The following is a 16,652-nucleotide window of genomic DNA, read 5'->3' on the forward strand; positions in this document are numbered from 1 at the left end:
GCTTTAAGAGTCGGTAGAGGTCTTGGACTTGGTGAGAAAGGGGAAGTGTTCTCAATCCCTCTCCTTGAGAGTAATGCCTGTTTTGAGCAAGGTAGGCTTGAGTGGATTTTCCACCTGAATGAGCCACCTTTACATGCTCTCAGAGCACTGTGAGGCACGAGGCTGGTTTGTGTATAACGCATTAGGAAGGCTGACCTATGGTACTGCTGACCATAGCAGTGCGGTCAGCATACCTGTCTGCAGGAATTGCTTATCTTAGGTATCCCTGTCCATGTGGGAAAAAAACAGGTAGGCAAAAGTCCTTTTAGTAAGATGGTAGTAGGACAGATCAACTGGATAATTTGGTACGGGACGCTGAAGGGTCTGAACTTTGCAAGGCGTTTTCTTCACATCCTCTGTCTTGCCCTCTCAGGTTTCACTGCTGCCGCATCAAAAACAGGCGCTCACATGGCTACTCTGGAGAGAGAGTCAGAGGCCGTGTGGAGGAATTCTGGGTAAGCAACAGAACAAGAAAGTGGATTTTGGGAGGCAGGTTTATGGCAAAAACAGTTTGGCACATAACTTGGAGACCAGTAACTAGTTATTTTGCAGACATGTTGAATGGGCTTGTTTTAATGTGCCCTTTGATTGATTACTGCTATTAATCCATTCCTAAATGATATCGTGTATATATCGTGTGTATTTTTATTTCCTGAGTTCCAATATGTTGTGGTATTTACCTCAGTGTACATCTGAGCTAGGGGGGCTCATTTCTACAGATCATCACAACTTTTGTCTTTTTCCAGCGGATGACATGGGCCTGGGGAAGACTCTAACGATGATTGCTCTCATTCTGGCCCAGAAGCAGCTGAAGACAGAGAAAAGAGAGAAGAAGTTAGAAATATGGCTATCCAAAAATGGTACAAAATTGCTTCCATCACACAGTACACACTGCAGGCATTTCAGATGGTACTGCATCATGAAGTGCTATAGGTTAATGGCTACCTGTGCTCACTTCACTTCTGCAGGAATATTGCAGGGGGCCTAATGTTTACTGCACTCCGTTGCAAGGCCTTTCTCTTGATCAGTCATTTGTTCTTCCATTGGATGTGTAGGGTTTCCCAGCTCATTACTTTATATTGTTTGGGGTGTTATTTTTTTATGGATTTGTTTCCTGAACCAGTTAAAACCAGCATATGCTGTTTTGAAAATTTTTCAGTTTTTTCAACATATTCATAGTTTTCATGGTGACTTAAATGAGTTACTACTCACTTCCCTGTGACTGATTCCACCCCCTCCCCAATCCCCCAGTAATACTATTTTTATCTTGTCTGTAGAGATAAGGGATGTGAGAGTTTTTAAAGGGTATTGTTTCTGTGTTCACAATCTGTTACAGTCTCCATCCTCATGGAACTGGTTGGACTACTTTTCCTGTCTTGCCAAGTTTACTGACTGTGTGTTTGGTTTTCTTGTGTGGTTCAAAGCAGTAACGTCTCAATCTTCTAGATCAGGAAAGAAGAATTTATTTGATGCTGTGTTCTCGGGAGAGGTCAGTTAGTTCCTGAATTCTAACCTTTCAGCTTATCCAAAGGAGGTGCACAGATAATATAGCATAACTCTGAGTGGACAGGAAGTGATGCATCAGTGTTTAAGTAGAGATTTTTGCACTCAGAACCAACAGTTCCCAAAAACACACTGTAGAGGTGTCCGCTTCACAGACTGTGGTCACAGGAAAAGTGGACCAATCTTCTTAATTGTTGTGAATTTCCAAAACTTCTGTCTTTTGTAGTCTAATGTGAAGACATTGAAACCTGTCTGCAATATTTTCCTGCAGATTCCACTGTTATCCCTTCTTGCAGCACTTTAATAATTTGTCCTGCGTCCTTGATCCATCACTGGAAGAAAGAGATTGACAAGCATGTGGGCTTTGGCAAACTGAGGGTCTATTTGTACCATGGGCCAAACAGAGATAAACATGCTGAGGGGTAAGTGCTAAACCGTAAATGTGACCAAGAAGAATAAAATGCTACTTAGCAAGAGATTGTGTAGATTGAAGGTGAAATTCGGTGACTGTAGAATGATGAAAGAACCTGAGGTATGGAAATGTGGAGGATCCACAAAGTCAGGCTGATGTCTGCTGTCAAGGTGTATATAGCAAAACTTTTATGGCCTGTACCCATGCTGAGTGGTTCTGGTGCATGCTATTGCTGTTCCTGATAAGAGAGGCGGGGGGAAAGTGTATATTCTCTAAAACATCTCTTGCTTGCAGAGATTGTCGGTTTCTTCCATGCTTGTGCTTTATGGGTGTATTTTTTTTATCATCAGCTTAATGTATAAATCAGAAAATTTTCTATACCACTTTAGGCCATGCGGAGCAGTATTTTTAGGTGCCAGATGCTAAGTGGGTTGTTCTTATGTGGTGTGTATTCTGCGCCACTGGCTTTTAGTGTCTTTTTGAGCTTGCTGTGCCGACCTCTGGTATCCATAAAATGGGGACAATGTGTCCTTTCTGTTGACTGCCATGAAGCTCAGTTTTCTGTAAAACTCTGCATTTCAGCTCTTGTAGAAGTGGGTTGTTCTTAAACCTTCAGCATGCATTTTGTCTGTCTTGCAAAATAAATTCTCATTTGTTCTTGCTCCTTATTACTACTTTCCCTTTATGCAGGCTCTCTGGATATGATGTTGTTGTCACAACCTACAGCCTTCTATCTAAAGAGGTCCCCACAAGCAAAGAGGAGTGGGAAGTCCCTGCAGAGGACCATGATGTGACGGTGAGAAGCCATACTGTTAGTAAGAAGATTATTCTTAGTAAGAGTTCTGAGGTGTTGCACACCATTGTTGTTTCAAGTAGCACCTTCTGTTGCTACAGTGAGCAGGTTGAATTTGTTTTTTTCCATGAGTCCCCTGTTGAGTTTGCACAATAAAAATTAAGTGGTGAGAGAAACTGCTATTAAGGGCAGAAAGACAATGGAGAAATATATTAACAGTAAACCTGTTCTCTAGTAATATGGAATATGCTACATTGAATACAGTTGAAATGACTTAGAAGTCATTTTAGTCTCACCTTGAGGTGAGACTGAAAGAACACTAGACTCTCATGTTCTGTGTTCTTTGCTGCTTGAAGCACTAATATCACTTTAAACTACCAGAAGCCTGTCATGCTCAGGCTCTGGGTCAGTCTGAAATGCCTCTTGGGAAGAAAGAGGTGATACAATATTAAAAGCAAGAAAACCAGCAAAAGATCAGAAATTGTTGTTAAGAACAGGCAAACATGTTATATTCTTCAGTTTATAAATATTCATGGAAGCTTTGAAGAAATGATTTTTTTGAAAGCATAACCTACATGAATGACAGTAAGAGCTCAAGATAATTTTAGCCTAACATCAGGAAAAGGCTTCTTGCTGGAAAAATAGGTTTGATTGTGGCTCTTCAGAGTGCCTAGCAAGGTTATTGCTCTGGGTTGTAAATAGTCTGCTTTTTCTTTCAGAGAGGATCATCTCCCTGTTCCCCTCTGCTCAGGGTAGCTTGGGCTCGAGTTATATTGGATGAAGCTCACAATATTAAAAACCCAAAGGTTCAAACCTCTACAGCTGTCTGCAAACTGAGAGCCAGTGCCAGATGGGCTGTCACTGGGACGCCAGTACAGAACAACTTACTGGACATGTACTCTCTCCTGAGGTGAGCTGCCTGCACGTGATCACATGGGCAGGGCTCCAATTCCAGTAATTCTTCGCTGATGAAGTTATTTGAAGTTTGAGAGGTTTCTAAGATACGTGGGGTAGTGAGAGTAGTTATATTAACACTTCAGGCACTAGATTGCAAGGACTAAGGCATTGTACAAGGCTGACCATGTGTCTACTGTTGCGTGTAGCTCTTCTGCTTCCATAGAGGACAAAGGGGAAATTATTTCAGATCCTACATCTCAAAGATGAATATCCACAAAACAGATTTTAATGAATAGAAGTTTTGTGCAAAAAACTTTGTTCCTACCAGGCAGCCTGGGATGACCTTATTAAAGAGTGTTCTGCTGTAAGGGAATTGAAGGAAAGGGTGAAAACTTTGGCTTCTCTAAACAAGTGATAAGCAGGTTAAATAAACTCTGCTCCTCATTGCTGGGGAGGGGTGTGGAGCTTATGAAGGGTGTTGGAGAAACAGAGAGAACTTGCATTTAACACCAATTCTGGTTAATTGAAATTAATATTCAAGTAAGCGGTATGGGATTCTGAAATAATAAATGAATACACACTTCATTTGCTGATGATGTTTGAGACATAATGAACGAAGAGGAAGTGATGGGTACAGAATTGGAAAGGTGCTTTCACAGTGTTAGTGGTGGGAAGGCTTTTGAACAAGCAAGTTATCAATGCCAATACAGCAGAAGTGTTATTTACTGCTCCTGGCAGTTACAGCATTTGGAAATGGTTTGGTTTGGATAGGAAGGAATTTGGTTCTGCTCACTCAAGAGTAACTGAAGAACTCTTCTCTTGGTATGAAGTCTACTTCCTTCCTGTTGTAGGTTTCTACGGTGCTCTCCTTTTGATGAATACAAAGTGTGGAAGTACCAGGTAGATAACAACACAAAGAAGGGAGGAGAGAGGCTAAGCCTCTTAACCAGGAGCCTCTTATTACGGAGAACTAAGGACCAGCTGGATTCAGCTGGCAAGCCCTTGGTAAGAACTTCACCCTCCACAACTAGACAATCATTCCATTGTTTTCCTTGCAGCAGCCTGTTAGTTATTACATGCATAAATTTGTTAATGGGTGGGTTTTCCTGTCTACTGCGGTTTCACAGGAGTGAATGCCTGTGGAATGCTAAGATTGCTTATCCAGAAAGCAGGAATACACAGAATAATTAAACCTTTTAGTTATAAATCACATGCAGATTAGAATATGTCAAGTAATTGCAGCAAGTACATGTCCACTTAGGGACTCAGCCTAACTTTCCACTGAGCTAGCTCTAAGAATCAAAGCTGCTGCATGTCAAATGGATCTGGTGTGTGCTGGGGCATTGGCTTTCTGTATTACCTTTTACAAATGGGCTGTTAAACTGACTATTAGGTCACTGGTGTGTCTGTAAGCCTTTAAAAGGTGCAGTTTTGGTGTACTGTCTGATTCTGAACAGGGAACTACTTTTACAGTGCAATTAATGGATCCCTCTATGGTAGTTATCTGGCAGTCCATACTTAGTTGCTCATGCCTTTTGTTACCAGATGATTTGGAATAAAGATTTTTATCTTGAGTGTTAACCAGGCTACTTGGAGTTCTGTGAGTATCTGTGCTGTGTCATAGTTGTATTAATGCAAATATCTTTAAATCTTTAACAAGATGTAGGATACGGTGTTAAATCTTAGAATGCTGGTGTTTGTGATGCTGTATAAGATTTCTATATACATGTGACCCTGTGTGTTTTTACTTCAGGTATCTCTGCCCCAGCGTAGCACACGGTTGCATCAGTTAAAACTTTCAGCAGAGGAGCAGTCTGTGTACAATGTGCTCTTTGAAAAATACAGGTATGAATGTGGGTAGAGATAGGGTTTTGTTTCTTTAGATACGAAGAGTATTAGGACAAATTCCTGTTTTATTTGGGGTTTGGTGGTTTGTTGTTTTTTTTTTTTTCCCCCCATCTGTCATCACTTGTTCTGGTAAGAGTTGAAACTGATTAATTTATTTTCTCCCATATGCTTATGCCTTGTATGAGCTTTGTATTCTAACCTTACACTTAATCTCATTGATTTCAAGACACCAAAGGCTTGGAATTGCAACAGTAGCTCTTAAATGATGATGTGCCAGTACTTGTAAAGGAGAGAATTTATCTTCTTTGCCTGTGATATGTATACAATCAGAAATTATGCTGGCTTCTCTAGATGGCTGTAATGCAAGCCAGTGTCACTTTGCGTTTTCCTCGGGTCCCTTTCAACAGTATTGCTGTAAAGAGTCTTCCTTGCTTTTAAATATACGTTTAAAAGTGTCCCTTTGTTTATGAAGAAAGTTACCCATTGGGCCCTGGCTCCTATTATACTCAAGGTATTCCAGTAAGCAGACTTGCTTCCTCTTGCGCTTTCCAAACTAGATCTTGGTTTTGATCGTATTCAAGTTAAACAAAACAGGGGTGGGATGGGGGTGGGGGTGTTTGTGATCATTTTGTGACTAGATGATTAATGAAACCTTTCTTACCTTAACGTGGCATCAGCTTGCTTGGTCAAGCTCAGGTCCCTCTTGCATTTTTTTTCTGCAGTAAATCATACAGTCTTTGCCTTGTTTTTCCAGGTCAGCACTACAATCCTATCTAAAGAGACAAGAGCAGAAAAATGAAGGCAGAGAGTATGCTGGTGGCAACCCATTTGAGAAAGGTTTGAGTACACCCTCCTCTGAAACCATTTGCAGAAGTGACCCTTAAGTGCACAGTTAAGGAGGGGGAACAGAGCTGACCATGTGGGGTTGGGGCTTTAGAAATTGTTTTAAAAATGCTCCCCTGATGTTACAAAGAATTCTACCATAGTATTCCAAAAGTCTGTTCCCACTGATGTGGCTCTGGGCAAATCTTTTGATTTCCCTTTGTCTAAAATTCCCCCTTGAAATAAAGGTCTGATTGCTCAGAGAAGAGATGTCAGTATTAGTGTAAGGTATGCGACAGTGATTTGTGGTTTGGGTTTTGTTTGTTTGGTTGGTTGGTTTTGGGATTTTTTTATAGGGTTTGATGGGTTCCTAGTTACATCAGGTATTCGCTTACCTGTTGGTTCTCTTATTGATGGAGCTTTTGCCGGAGGTGGCTGGGCAATGCTTGGAAATGCCTCAAAGAGCTTTTGATGTTTTGTCTTCCTTTGGCAGTTGCACAAGAGTTTAGGGTCAGTCAAAAGGAATTTCTAGCAGACTCCAGAAGTGCCTCCCAGGTCTCAAGTACTGTCCACGTCTTGTCCATGCTGTTGAGGCTCCGACAGTGCTGCTGCCATCTCTCCTTACTGAAAGTGGTAATTGCATTATATTTTAGTGGCGTGGGGTTCTTTTGTGGACTTTTTTTTACGTGTTTGGGTGAATTAACAGACTTTGTAACACCCTTACTTAATCTCATAGCTAGGCGTGGATGAACTGAGCCATTTCCAGGACTGTGTTTTACAACCCAAGAGATTTTTAGGCATACTTCCTACAGAAAAGTTGCCCAGCATGATCTATGTGGGCAGCTGTGTCTTGGGAAATACCTTTATTCAGATTTTTAAAAAAATAATAGAATTGTAATGGCAAAGAAGAAGTCTTGATCTTAACCTACTCTTGAAAAGTGTACAAGTCCACAAGTGTAGCCTGCTACAAAGGCTTGTGTGTTGGAAATTTCTGTAAGTTCCTTGACCGAAGTTGCCTTGCATGAAATGGATCAATCTTTCAGAAGTTCGTGGATCCAATCTTTCAGAAGTTCTTGCTCTGTTATATAAATAAACTGTAGAATGAATCCAGATACTAAGGGAACAGGCAAGTATTTATCTTCTGACATCTTTAATCCTGCAGTTGTTAAATGCTATGGAAGGGGGAATCTGAGGAGACTGGACCACAGAAAATGGCTGAGCTCACATGCTTTCCCTACACTGCCTCTTCCTGGAGCAGAATAAGGGGCCAAAGAGACTGTTGGTCTGTGTTCATATCATCCTGTCTTCATATTTATAATTTCCTTCAAACCCACTGTCCTCAGCAGACATCATGCAGACTGTGGATCGGTACTGAATTTGATCTCAGCCTCGACTGTGATTCCTTATCATCATATTGCTTGCTTTCCCACAGGCTCTGGACCAAGCTAACTTGAACAGTGAAGGCCTTTCCCTCTCCATTGAGGAACAGCTTAGTGCTTTGACCCTGTCTGAGCTCCAGACTCCTGATTCCAATTCGACAGTCTACCTCAGTGGCACAGCTTTTCAAACAGATATCTTTGACATCACCAGGGAGAGTACCAAGGTATTGTGGTTGTGGCTTTCCTACCTTCGTTGAGAAGCTGGGATTTCAGCACTTTGCCTTTTAAATTGTTAATGAATTGTCACACGTTGGTAATTAGAAATGAGGCCAAGTTGGTAATTTTGATGGAATCAGGTGAGTAAATGATAGTCTACTGAACCCCTTCTGGGAAGGGTCCAACTTATCAGGTGTTTATGGGCACTTCTAATAAAGCTGTGAGAATCTGGCAGTGCTGTGAAAAAGTGTCAGTGAAAATCTTGAGTGTTGGATTCACAGAAGTTTAGAAAAGCATCCATGTGAGAGCATGGTTCTTGTGAAAAGCTAGAGAAAAATGGGATGGCAACAAGAGGAGAGGTGACAGTATCTTTGCTTCTCACAGGAAGGTTGGAATCTGTAAAACATGCTTATATGATTTGATTTCTTAACACTGTTTGCAATGGTGGGAGTGTTCTTATTAACGACTATTAAAATATGTTGAAAATCTGAGCACGGAAGAAATTCCACTTGAAAAGTTATTTTGATCACTTCCTATTTTAATAAAGAGTAGTCAAGCATGAGGTGGGTTATGACAGCAAACAGACTTTTTTTTTTTCCCCCTGCAGATAGCTCACCTCTTGGCTGAACTGAAAACTATCCACTCCAAGCCTCAGAAAAGGTCAGTAAGCATGTCGTTTTCTTTAGTTGCAGTGATTGAGAGAAGCACGTCTCTTGAAAGCAGCACAGATAGTTTAAATTAATTGCATACAAAACTCCTGGCATGGTAAAATGGTGGCAGTAGCTGAAAGCAGATTTTGAGGGGAGAAAAAAAAAAATCTAAGACAATAGAGGGTAGTTTAAGATGTAGGTAAGTGTAAGGGAGCGTGTGAGAAATCTCAAGCCTTGAGGCCCAGGAGGACTATTCTCCAAAACCAAAACTGGGAATAATTTTGCTGTGCTGAAAAATATTTGCCCTCACCTCTCCAACCCATCCCACCACCTAGAAAAAGTGGGGGAATAAAGTAGTGGTTAAAACTGTACCTGTTGGAAATAAACGAATGCATTGATCAGAGGACTTCGGTTTTTCTGAAGTCCTGCAGCTCTTGCTGTGCAAGTTCTATCTGTCTTTGCTCCACACCAGACTGCAGTGTTACAGGTTTTTCTGCTTGGTTTTATTAAACTGTAGAATGATGCATTTACAGGTGTGTGGCTGCAAAGTAGTTAGACCTGTGTTATTTTAGGGATGGATTGGAAGGGGAAGTCATGTTCTTGTACAACTCCAGGGTTGTACCATATGTAGAAAGCTTTCTTCCAAAGTCTTTTCTAAAAAGCATTCCCACTATAAGAACAGGAACACCAACATTACTTTTGCTCCCTACCAAGAAGCTACTGAACAAATTATTGCTCTATAATCCAAAAAATGTGGGGAGTGAGAAGCCCAGGGGAATCCAAGTTTGGTGTTGCTATTGATTCATTTTGCAGAAAAAGCTCAGAATTGTGACTGGTAGGTGGCAATGTAAATCCAAAAGCCGAATTAAAAGTTATAGGCCTAGTTTGTCTGAAGCTTATTGGGTGGATGAACCTTCCACAGCAGGTTCTACCACTACACTTACAGGTGAATCTATTTCTGAATTGGGAAGGGACTTGGCTTCAATTCACCATGTGGAAGAGTGCCTGAATCCTTTGTCTTGGGTGAGACGCTGCAATAACCAAACTGTTACAGTACACACAAAACTTACTTCCTTTTCTCTCACTCCAGTGTTGTTGTCTCTCAGTGGACAAGTATGTTGAAAGTTGTGGCTGAACACCTCCAGCGACTAGGGCTGAAGTGTGCAACGGTGGATGGCTCTGTCAATCCTAAACAGAGAATGGATGTGGTAGAAGAGTTCAATAAAAATCCCAAAGGGCCTCAGGTATGCAGTTGGGTAGAGAAACAGTTACTAGCACTGCTATGAGCAGCTGTGATAGCTGACTTTATAATTCTATTTACTGGAATCTACTTTCATTTGGACCTTTGACACGTGACTAAACACATCTGAATCCAAATTAATTGTTCAGACTTAATCATTGTGTTAGTCACTTCATTTGGACATTGATGTTCCTGTGATTGAGGTAGGACAGGCTGTTTCCTCTGAGGATGGATCTGTGACTGGAAGGGAAGAATGTGGTGCTTTGGCTTGTTTTCTTTGCTCAAGTTCCTGAACAAGCTGCTATCTACAAAACAGATGTTTCTCTTTCTAGATTTGAACTTAATCAAAGGAAGATTTCTGCCAGCTGTAAGAATTGCTGACCTCTTAAATAAGATCAGGGCTTTAAGGTACCATGGCATGAAACTGAGTAATGAATATGTATGTAGTGAGTGTCTCTGTCTTTGAGTTCTTTTCTTGCTGTGCAAGAAATCTCTAAATTTTGACCATCTGCTATATCCCATTCCTTCCCAGGTACTCATCTTTTTCTAAATAGTAAGTAGGTTATATAGAAAAAAAATGAAAGGAGTAGCAGGCCATTTCAGTCCAGTTGCCTGGGTTTAAGTAATCATTATTGTTAATTCAGGGTTGGTGCTGATCGGTCCCATTGTTGGCAAGAGGCTGTCATCAGAGAGGCTGGTCATTTGAGCAGGACACAGAATTTGAGCTTTTCAGTCCTTTCTCTAGTCAGTAAAAATGTATCAGGGTAATATATATATAATACATATATATATGGAATGGTAAGTAGGCCTCTCTGAGCCATTGATTTGCATGTCCTGGCTTTTATGCCTCATCAAGTAATGTCTGGCAAGCTCCCAAATGCATAATAAATACACACATGTAATATAAATATGACAAGCAGACCCTCTGGATCAAATGTAATATGTGGGGTATATGAAGCATTAGTTTTCTGAAAACAGGCTCCTTACACTCTCGTTTGGCCTTTGAAGGTAATGTTGGTCTCATTGCTGGCTGGAGGCGTTGGCTTGAACCTGACTGGAGGAAACCACCTCTTTCTCCTTGACATGCACTGGTAAAGAGAAATGAAAGTTCTGTCTCGGAGGATACATGTAGGGAATGCTGCCTGTCTTCTCACCATGTGTATTGTGATGTCTGATACAACTGGGTTGGGCAGGAAGTGTTTAGCTGAGAGTAAGGGCTAGTGATTAGTTGTGGGGAAGTGTTTTTACTACAGCCTTCTTCTAAAACACTGTGATTTGTTAGTCCATTGCTTGCCATCATGAAATACAGTTCTGCAGAGGTAAAAAAATAGAGGAGGATAACAACAGTGTAAAGAATCAAGTATGCAGACTATATCACAAAAGGATACCGGGGACGTGGCAGTCCCTGGCTTAATTTCTTACAGTACTGAAAATGGTACAGATATCCCCCAGAGAATTTCTCTTGAAACAAGTTGATTGTGTTGAGCATAGTCAGTAATCAGGCATAACTAGTGTGCCTTGTGGTTTGAAAGGGCTATGGAAAGAGAGCATCTGAGCTCCCAGTCAAGGTCAGAATCACAGGTTTTTTTTCTTAACTAAATGTTGCTATGGGAACTTAAAAAACAAACTAATCTACAGTACAAAACCAGCTGCTGAGTAGCAGCATTAAGGAGATGTTTCTACAATATGGAAGTTACACCAACAAGTATTCCCTGTAACTGCTTGTCAAGCAGAACCATTTCCTATGTAAATATTCTTGAATGAGAGCTTTTCTGGAGTTTGCCTTCCTGCTTCACTCTCCTCTTTCCTCACCAGCTACTCAGAGTACACCAGCTTTCTCAGAGTACTAACTATTGGCCAGAATATGGGGCTACATAAAACAGCAGTCTCATTCATACAGCTGACTTTGTGTGGAATTATAGCATACTTCTACCAAGGGCAAAGGGAAATAGAATCATAGAATCATAGAATGGTTTGGGTTGGAAAGGACCTTAAGATCATCTAGTTCCAACCCCCCTGCCATGAGCAGGGATACCTCGCACTAAACCATGTTGCCCAAGGCTCGGTCCAACCTGGCCTTGAACATCACCAGGGATGGAGCATTCACAACTTCCCTGGGCAACCTATTCCAGTGCCTCACCACCCTCACTGTGAAGAACTTGTTCGTTATATCCAATCTAAACTTCCCCTGTTTAAATTTAAAGCCATTACCCCTTGTCCTACCACTACAGTCCCTAACGAAGAGCTAGTAAACCTAAAGTGACATGGGAGCAGTTTTAGTTCTACAGAGGAAGAAAATGGGATGCTCTGGAGGCAGGCAAATGAGGCAAGAACAGAGGCTTTGATATTTCAACTATTCCTGGACATAAGCCCTTAAGCTTTTGGTTTGGGTTTTTTTTTCCTTTATCTTGCAGGAATCCTGCTCTCGAGGACCAGGCATGTGACCGCATTTACCGAGTGGGGCAGCAGAAGGATGTTGTGATACACAGGTCAGGATTTTCCTTAGCAGTAAATGGGGCTGTTGCTGCTCATGTACTCATGGCTTTAGTTGGTGAGCCAGGGCCTTGGTTAGAGTCTTGCTTCTTTACTTAGAGCTAGGCACAAGGTCTGATGGGGGGTACTGAGAGAGACCACATGAGAATGTTTCTGTGTGTCACTTGCCTGCGTGTTGCTGTCCTAATAGCTAGCCATGGTTTATTGTTTTCCAACCTGTTGTTTTAGTGGGAATGTCTTGTTCATTCCAGAGAAAAATTCATGCACAAAACCATTTCTCTTCTCTTACCGAGTGGAGATTTTTCACTGTGCTGCCTAAGCCTTGACCCTTCCAACATCACTACCATGAACATATAGAGCACTTCTAATTAGATGCTTTTTCTAAAAGCCAGCTTTGCCTCTCTACTTGTAAGTACCGAAAGGCTAGCTTAGTTATTGTAAATGCACAGCAAATTAAAAGAAACTGGAATCTAAAATACTATTTCGTGTACAATGCTTTTAGTGTAATTGGTGCCATCAGTTATCTAACAGTCATTACAGTATTTTATCACAGAATTACTACTGCTTCAAGTGACCAAAGTTAAGGCCTAAAGTGCATAAGACTTTTATTTTAGATGTTATAACATGTGGATGTTTTCTGTGCACAGGTATATTTTGGCAGTCACAGAATAGGTGGGTGTAAGATGCCCTACTAATATGCCCGTCTTAAGTAGATGGGTGTCCTGGGTTCAGCTTAAACCATGACAACGGGTCTTTGGAAACTTGCTGGGGAAGTGCTTATATATTGCTGACACCTTTTTCCTAGCAGTTGAAGTGATGTGGCTTTTGGGCTTTTTTAGGTTTGTCTGTGAAGGAACGGTAGAAGAAAAGATTGTACAACTCCAGAAGAGGAAGAAAGTTCTAGCCCAGCAGGTGCTGTCAGGCAAAGGGGAGACCTTCACTAAGCTCACTCTGGCTGACCTCAAAATTCTCTTTGGCATCTAATTATCCTTTACAATACACAGTGGAAAGAGATTTTATACCTCCAAGTAACTGTGCAGACTTCAACAAAGGACTCCTGGTTTAAATGGTCATTTATTTTGAAAAAATAACTACATTTTTGTAACTGTTTGAGGAAGAGAAGTTACCAACTTTGGGAATTTGTTTTAATACTGAAATTAGGTTATGTATACAAAGGTTAATAAAGGTATAATTAAGCTGTTGTTTTAAACCACTTTTGAGTAATTATTAAAAACAAACATTTGGGTTTTTTCTTGGCTTCCTATGTATGTCTTTCAGTTAGAGAACTTTTCCCTCCAGGACAGGAGACACACAGACATAAGTGAAACAAGAACAAGAGAGTCAAGCGTAGGTAGGAAAGTTTGAGGTTGGGTAGGCATGAATGAAATAAAAAATATTCTGAGCATGATGCTCTAAAAAGACTATGTAACCTTTAGAATATATAAGTAACAAAATTAAGGAAAGGACTTGGAGGAATACTTCATTTTCTCTTTTGTCCCTTAGGAGCACTTTTTATGTCTAAGAGAAGAAGCATTTCTGTACCCTGTTCAAAGCATTTATTCAAGCAAGGAAGTAGATTCCTGTTATGTTCCTTGGTGCAAACCTTTTAATGTAGAAACTATTCTTCCTTAGAATGTGCTCCAAGTTTTTTAATAGTAGATGAGTTACAAGTTCTTAGTGTATGGTTTGTGTTCTCTTTCCTACCAGAAGTATGTGCAGGTGAGCAAAGTTTCTAGGCAAACAATTTTTTTATTGGTAGTGCACCTTCCCTACTATGTCCCTGGCCATATCCACTGCATATTCTGGATTTCTGTTCATTACAGTATTTCTCTGGGATTTTGGCACAGCTCCTTTAACTTCTATAACAAATGAGGGCCTTCAAAGAGTTCACTTCTAATGCTTAGTGGCAGAGCATGACAAGTTAGTATGCTGATAAGAAACTAGGTGTTGTTTCCTGTATGGTCATGCCCCATGGAATAAGATTCAGTAGCCTTTTGAGTGAAGGGAGATCTGTGTGCAGGCCAGTGGTTCCTATTGGTACAAGTGTCCCAGTGGAGGATGATATGGCTGTTAGTCATTTCTCTTGCCTGCCTTGACATGATGTGGAAGTGAAGCTGTGGGATTATTGCAATTTATAGCACGGATACAGGGGCCAGAGAACACAAAAACAGTAACTTGTATTTTTCTGTGTGCTTACATTCATAAATCCAACCATGGTGCAAGTGTTGAGTAGCTCAGAATCAAGCAAGGCCGGGCAACTTGAGTAATTTAACTGTTTGGAGAACACAGCATACACTGCTCATTTGCCTTGTGACACTAGTTTTCTGGAAGACATCAGGACATCTGTTCACTTCTACAACCAGGAGGCCATGGACTAATTTTCAAAAATTATTTTGGTTTGGACATTTACATGAACAGAACTTGGGTTGTAGTTTCTTCTCAGGAGTTCATGTGCACTCTGGTCTGAGCTCCTCTTCCTTTCCTTGGAGCAACTGTTTGCCTAGCAGGTTTTCCTCTGTAAGGTATATTACTAAATACAGTTTAAATGGATCTCTTGTACGCATTATCCCTTTGTCCTGTGTGTCTTCCTTTGACTGAGTGTAACTGTAGTCTCAATTACTCAGTTACAGCCGTGTAACTGTTAGGTGCATCTGATACTGCCATGGGGATTAGTTGTTTTCTCCATTTGTATGAACTTCTTTCCAGGAAAGGGCTTTAACCTTTCTTAGGAAACCCAAATAGCCACTAAGATAGGAAGTGACAGTCAGCTTAGTTCAGACAAATTCTGAAGCTGAAAGTCTAGCACATACCTCTAGAAACCATCTTCTGCAACGGCAAATTAATGCAGTGAAGAGAAGTGAATGAAGAATATGTGGGTTTGGTATTCAAGGTCAATTGTTTAAAGTAATGGTGTTGGAGGGAGAAGTGATTGGACTTTGGTTTGCACTGTTCTCTTCAGAACTGAGCAAAAATGCATCTCAAGATACTGCTATGTAATGTTAGACCATGAGGCATCAGCTGTTTGCATCTCGCAGTGACCCAAAAATATTAGGGCCTAATTTCTTTATGGAACTGAAACTTCACTATACACTTAATATAAGGAAGATCATGGGGGGGGGAGGGGAGTTGCTTTTATGAATTTTTTTTTGTGTTCCCTTCTGCCTTCCCCCTCCCCAAGTCACAGCATAATTTGGGTTGGAAGGGACCTTAAACTTCATGTGGGCAGGGACACCTTCCGCTAGACCAGGTTGGTCAAGCGCTGTCCAATCTGGCCTTGAACACTGCCAGGGATGGGGCAGCCACAGCTTCTCTGGGCACCCTGTGCCAGCGCCTCAGCACCCTCACAGGGAAGAATTTCTTCCTTATATCTAATATAAATCTGCCTCTTTTTGTTTAAATTCTTATCACATGCACTTGACAACGGTCCTTTTTCTCTTCCCTTGTCGAAAAGCAGCCTCCCTTTGCCTCTCACTGTTCTCGAATCGTCTGTAGGCTCATTAGAAGTAAAGCAGAACAAACCCCATGGTAACCTCCTCAGGAATTAGCAGAATGGGGGTTAACAATGCCGTGCTAAGGAGAGGCATTTGGGGCTCGGGCGAGCCGGTTCTGCGGTAGAGCCTAACTAAGCTTGCCGAGATACCGCTTTAAGCGTCAGGATGGCCGAGCGGTCTAAGGCGCTGCGTTCAGGTCGCAGTCTCCCCTGGAGGCGTGGGTTCGAATCCCACTCCTGACAACTTGTTTTTGCCTGTGCTCCACGGAGCGCTGTTTTGAGGTCCGGCAGTCGCGATGCCCTGCTAAACGCGGGTGGGCACGGAGAGACTGCTACTTCTGCACTGCAGCGAGGCGGCTAGAGAAGGGGAAGCTGTACAAGGCACACACGTAGACATCACATGCATGTCTCCGTTCAGCGCGGGGCGGCACCGCCCCTGCCCCGCATGTGGTCCCGGATCAGAAGTGCTGGTAAAACGTCATCCAGCGAGGCCGGTTAGCTCAGTTGGTTAGAGCGTGGTGCTAATAACGCCAAGGTCGCGGGTTCGATCCCCGTACGGGCCAGCTACTTCATTTTCTTTCTGGGGGCTGCTCGTTGTGTTTCTCCCCCACCCTCCTTTGACCGATTAGCGGAAATCATGTTGCCGCTTTCTACAGCACGGGAATGCCGGAAACATGGAAGGGAACAACCCTTAAAGAAGGTGAAACTGTCCTTTTGGAGTCAGCCGATTTACCATGATTTCACGTACAGAGCAGAAAGCTGTCCCAGTTTTGTTCTGATGAGCCGGCAATGTCTCTCGCGGGGTCCGGTGTGTGAGTGTGATGGTGCTGGGAGGTGAAGGAGAGGTGCTGCCCTGAGTTTACCCTTCAC

General features: G+C 41.8%; 1 protein-coding gene and 2 non-coding genes across 3 annotated transcripts; all 3 read left to right on the forward strand.

Moving 5' to 3' along the window:
• Positions 1-412: 412 nt before the first annotated feature.
• Positions 413-13,505, forward strand: TTF2 (transcription termination factor, RNA polymerase II; the record flags this gene model as incomplete). The annotated part of the gene is made up of 15 exons (XM_010015363.1): positions 413-494; positions 786-899; positions 1,814-1,964; positions 2,645-2,750; positions 3,467-3,657; positions 4,496-4,649; positions 5,398-5,489; positions 6,247-6,329; positions 6,808-6,947; positions 7,747-7,917; positions 8,517-8,569; positions 9,650-9,803; positions 10,808-10,890; positions 12,214-12,288; positions 13,132-13,505. Coding segments are annotated over 15 exons (1,794 nt in total), but the record flags the coding sequence as incomplete, so codon positions are not given.
• Positions 13,506-15,942: 2,437 nt separating this feature from the next.
• On the forward strand, positions 15,943-16,025 carry TRNAL-CAG. The gene has a single exon. It is a non-coding gene; the product is annotated as a tRNA-Leu (tRNA).
• Positions 16,026-16,271: 246 nt separating this feature from the next.
• On the forward strand, positions 16,272-16,345 carry TRNAI-AAU. Its single transcript has one exon. It is a non-coding gene; the product is annotated as a tRNA-Ile (tRNA).
• The last annotated feature ends 307 nt before the right edge of the window (positions 16,346-16,652 follow it).

The sequence above is a fragment of the Nestor notabilis genome, unplaced genomic scaffold (assembly GCF_000696875.1).
Source record: "Nestor notabilis isolate BGI_N333 unplaced genomic scaffold, ASM69687v1 scaffold30545, whole genome shotgun sequence".
Classification (NCBI taxonomy): domain Eukaryota; kingdom Metazoa; phylum Chordata; class Aves; order Psittaciformes; family Psittacidae; genus Nestor; species Nestor notabilis.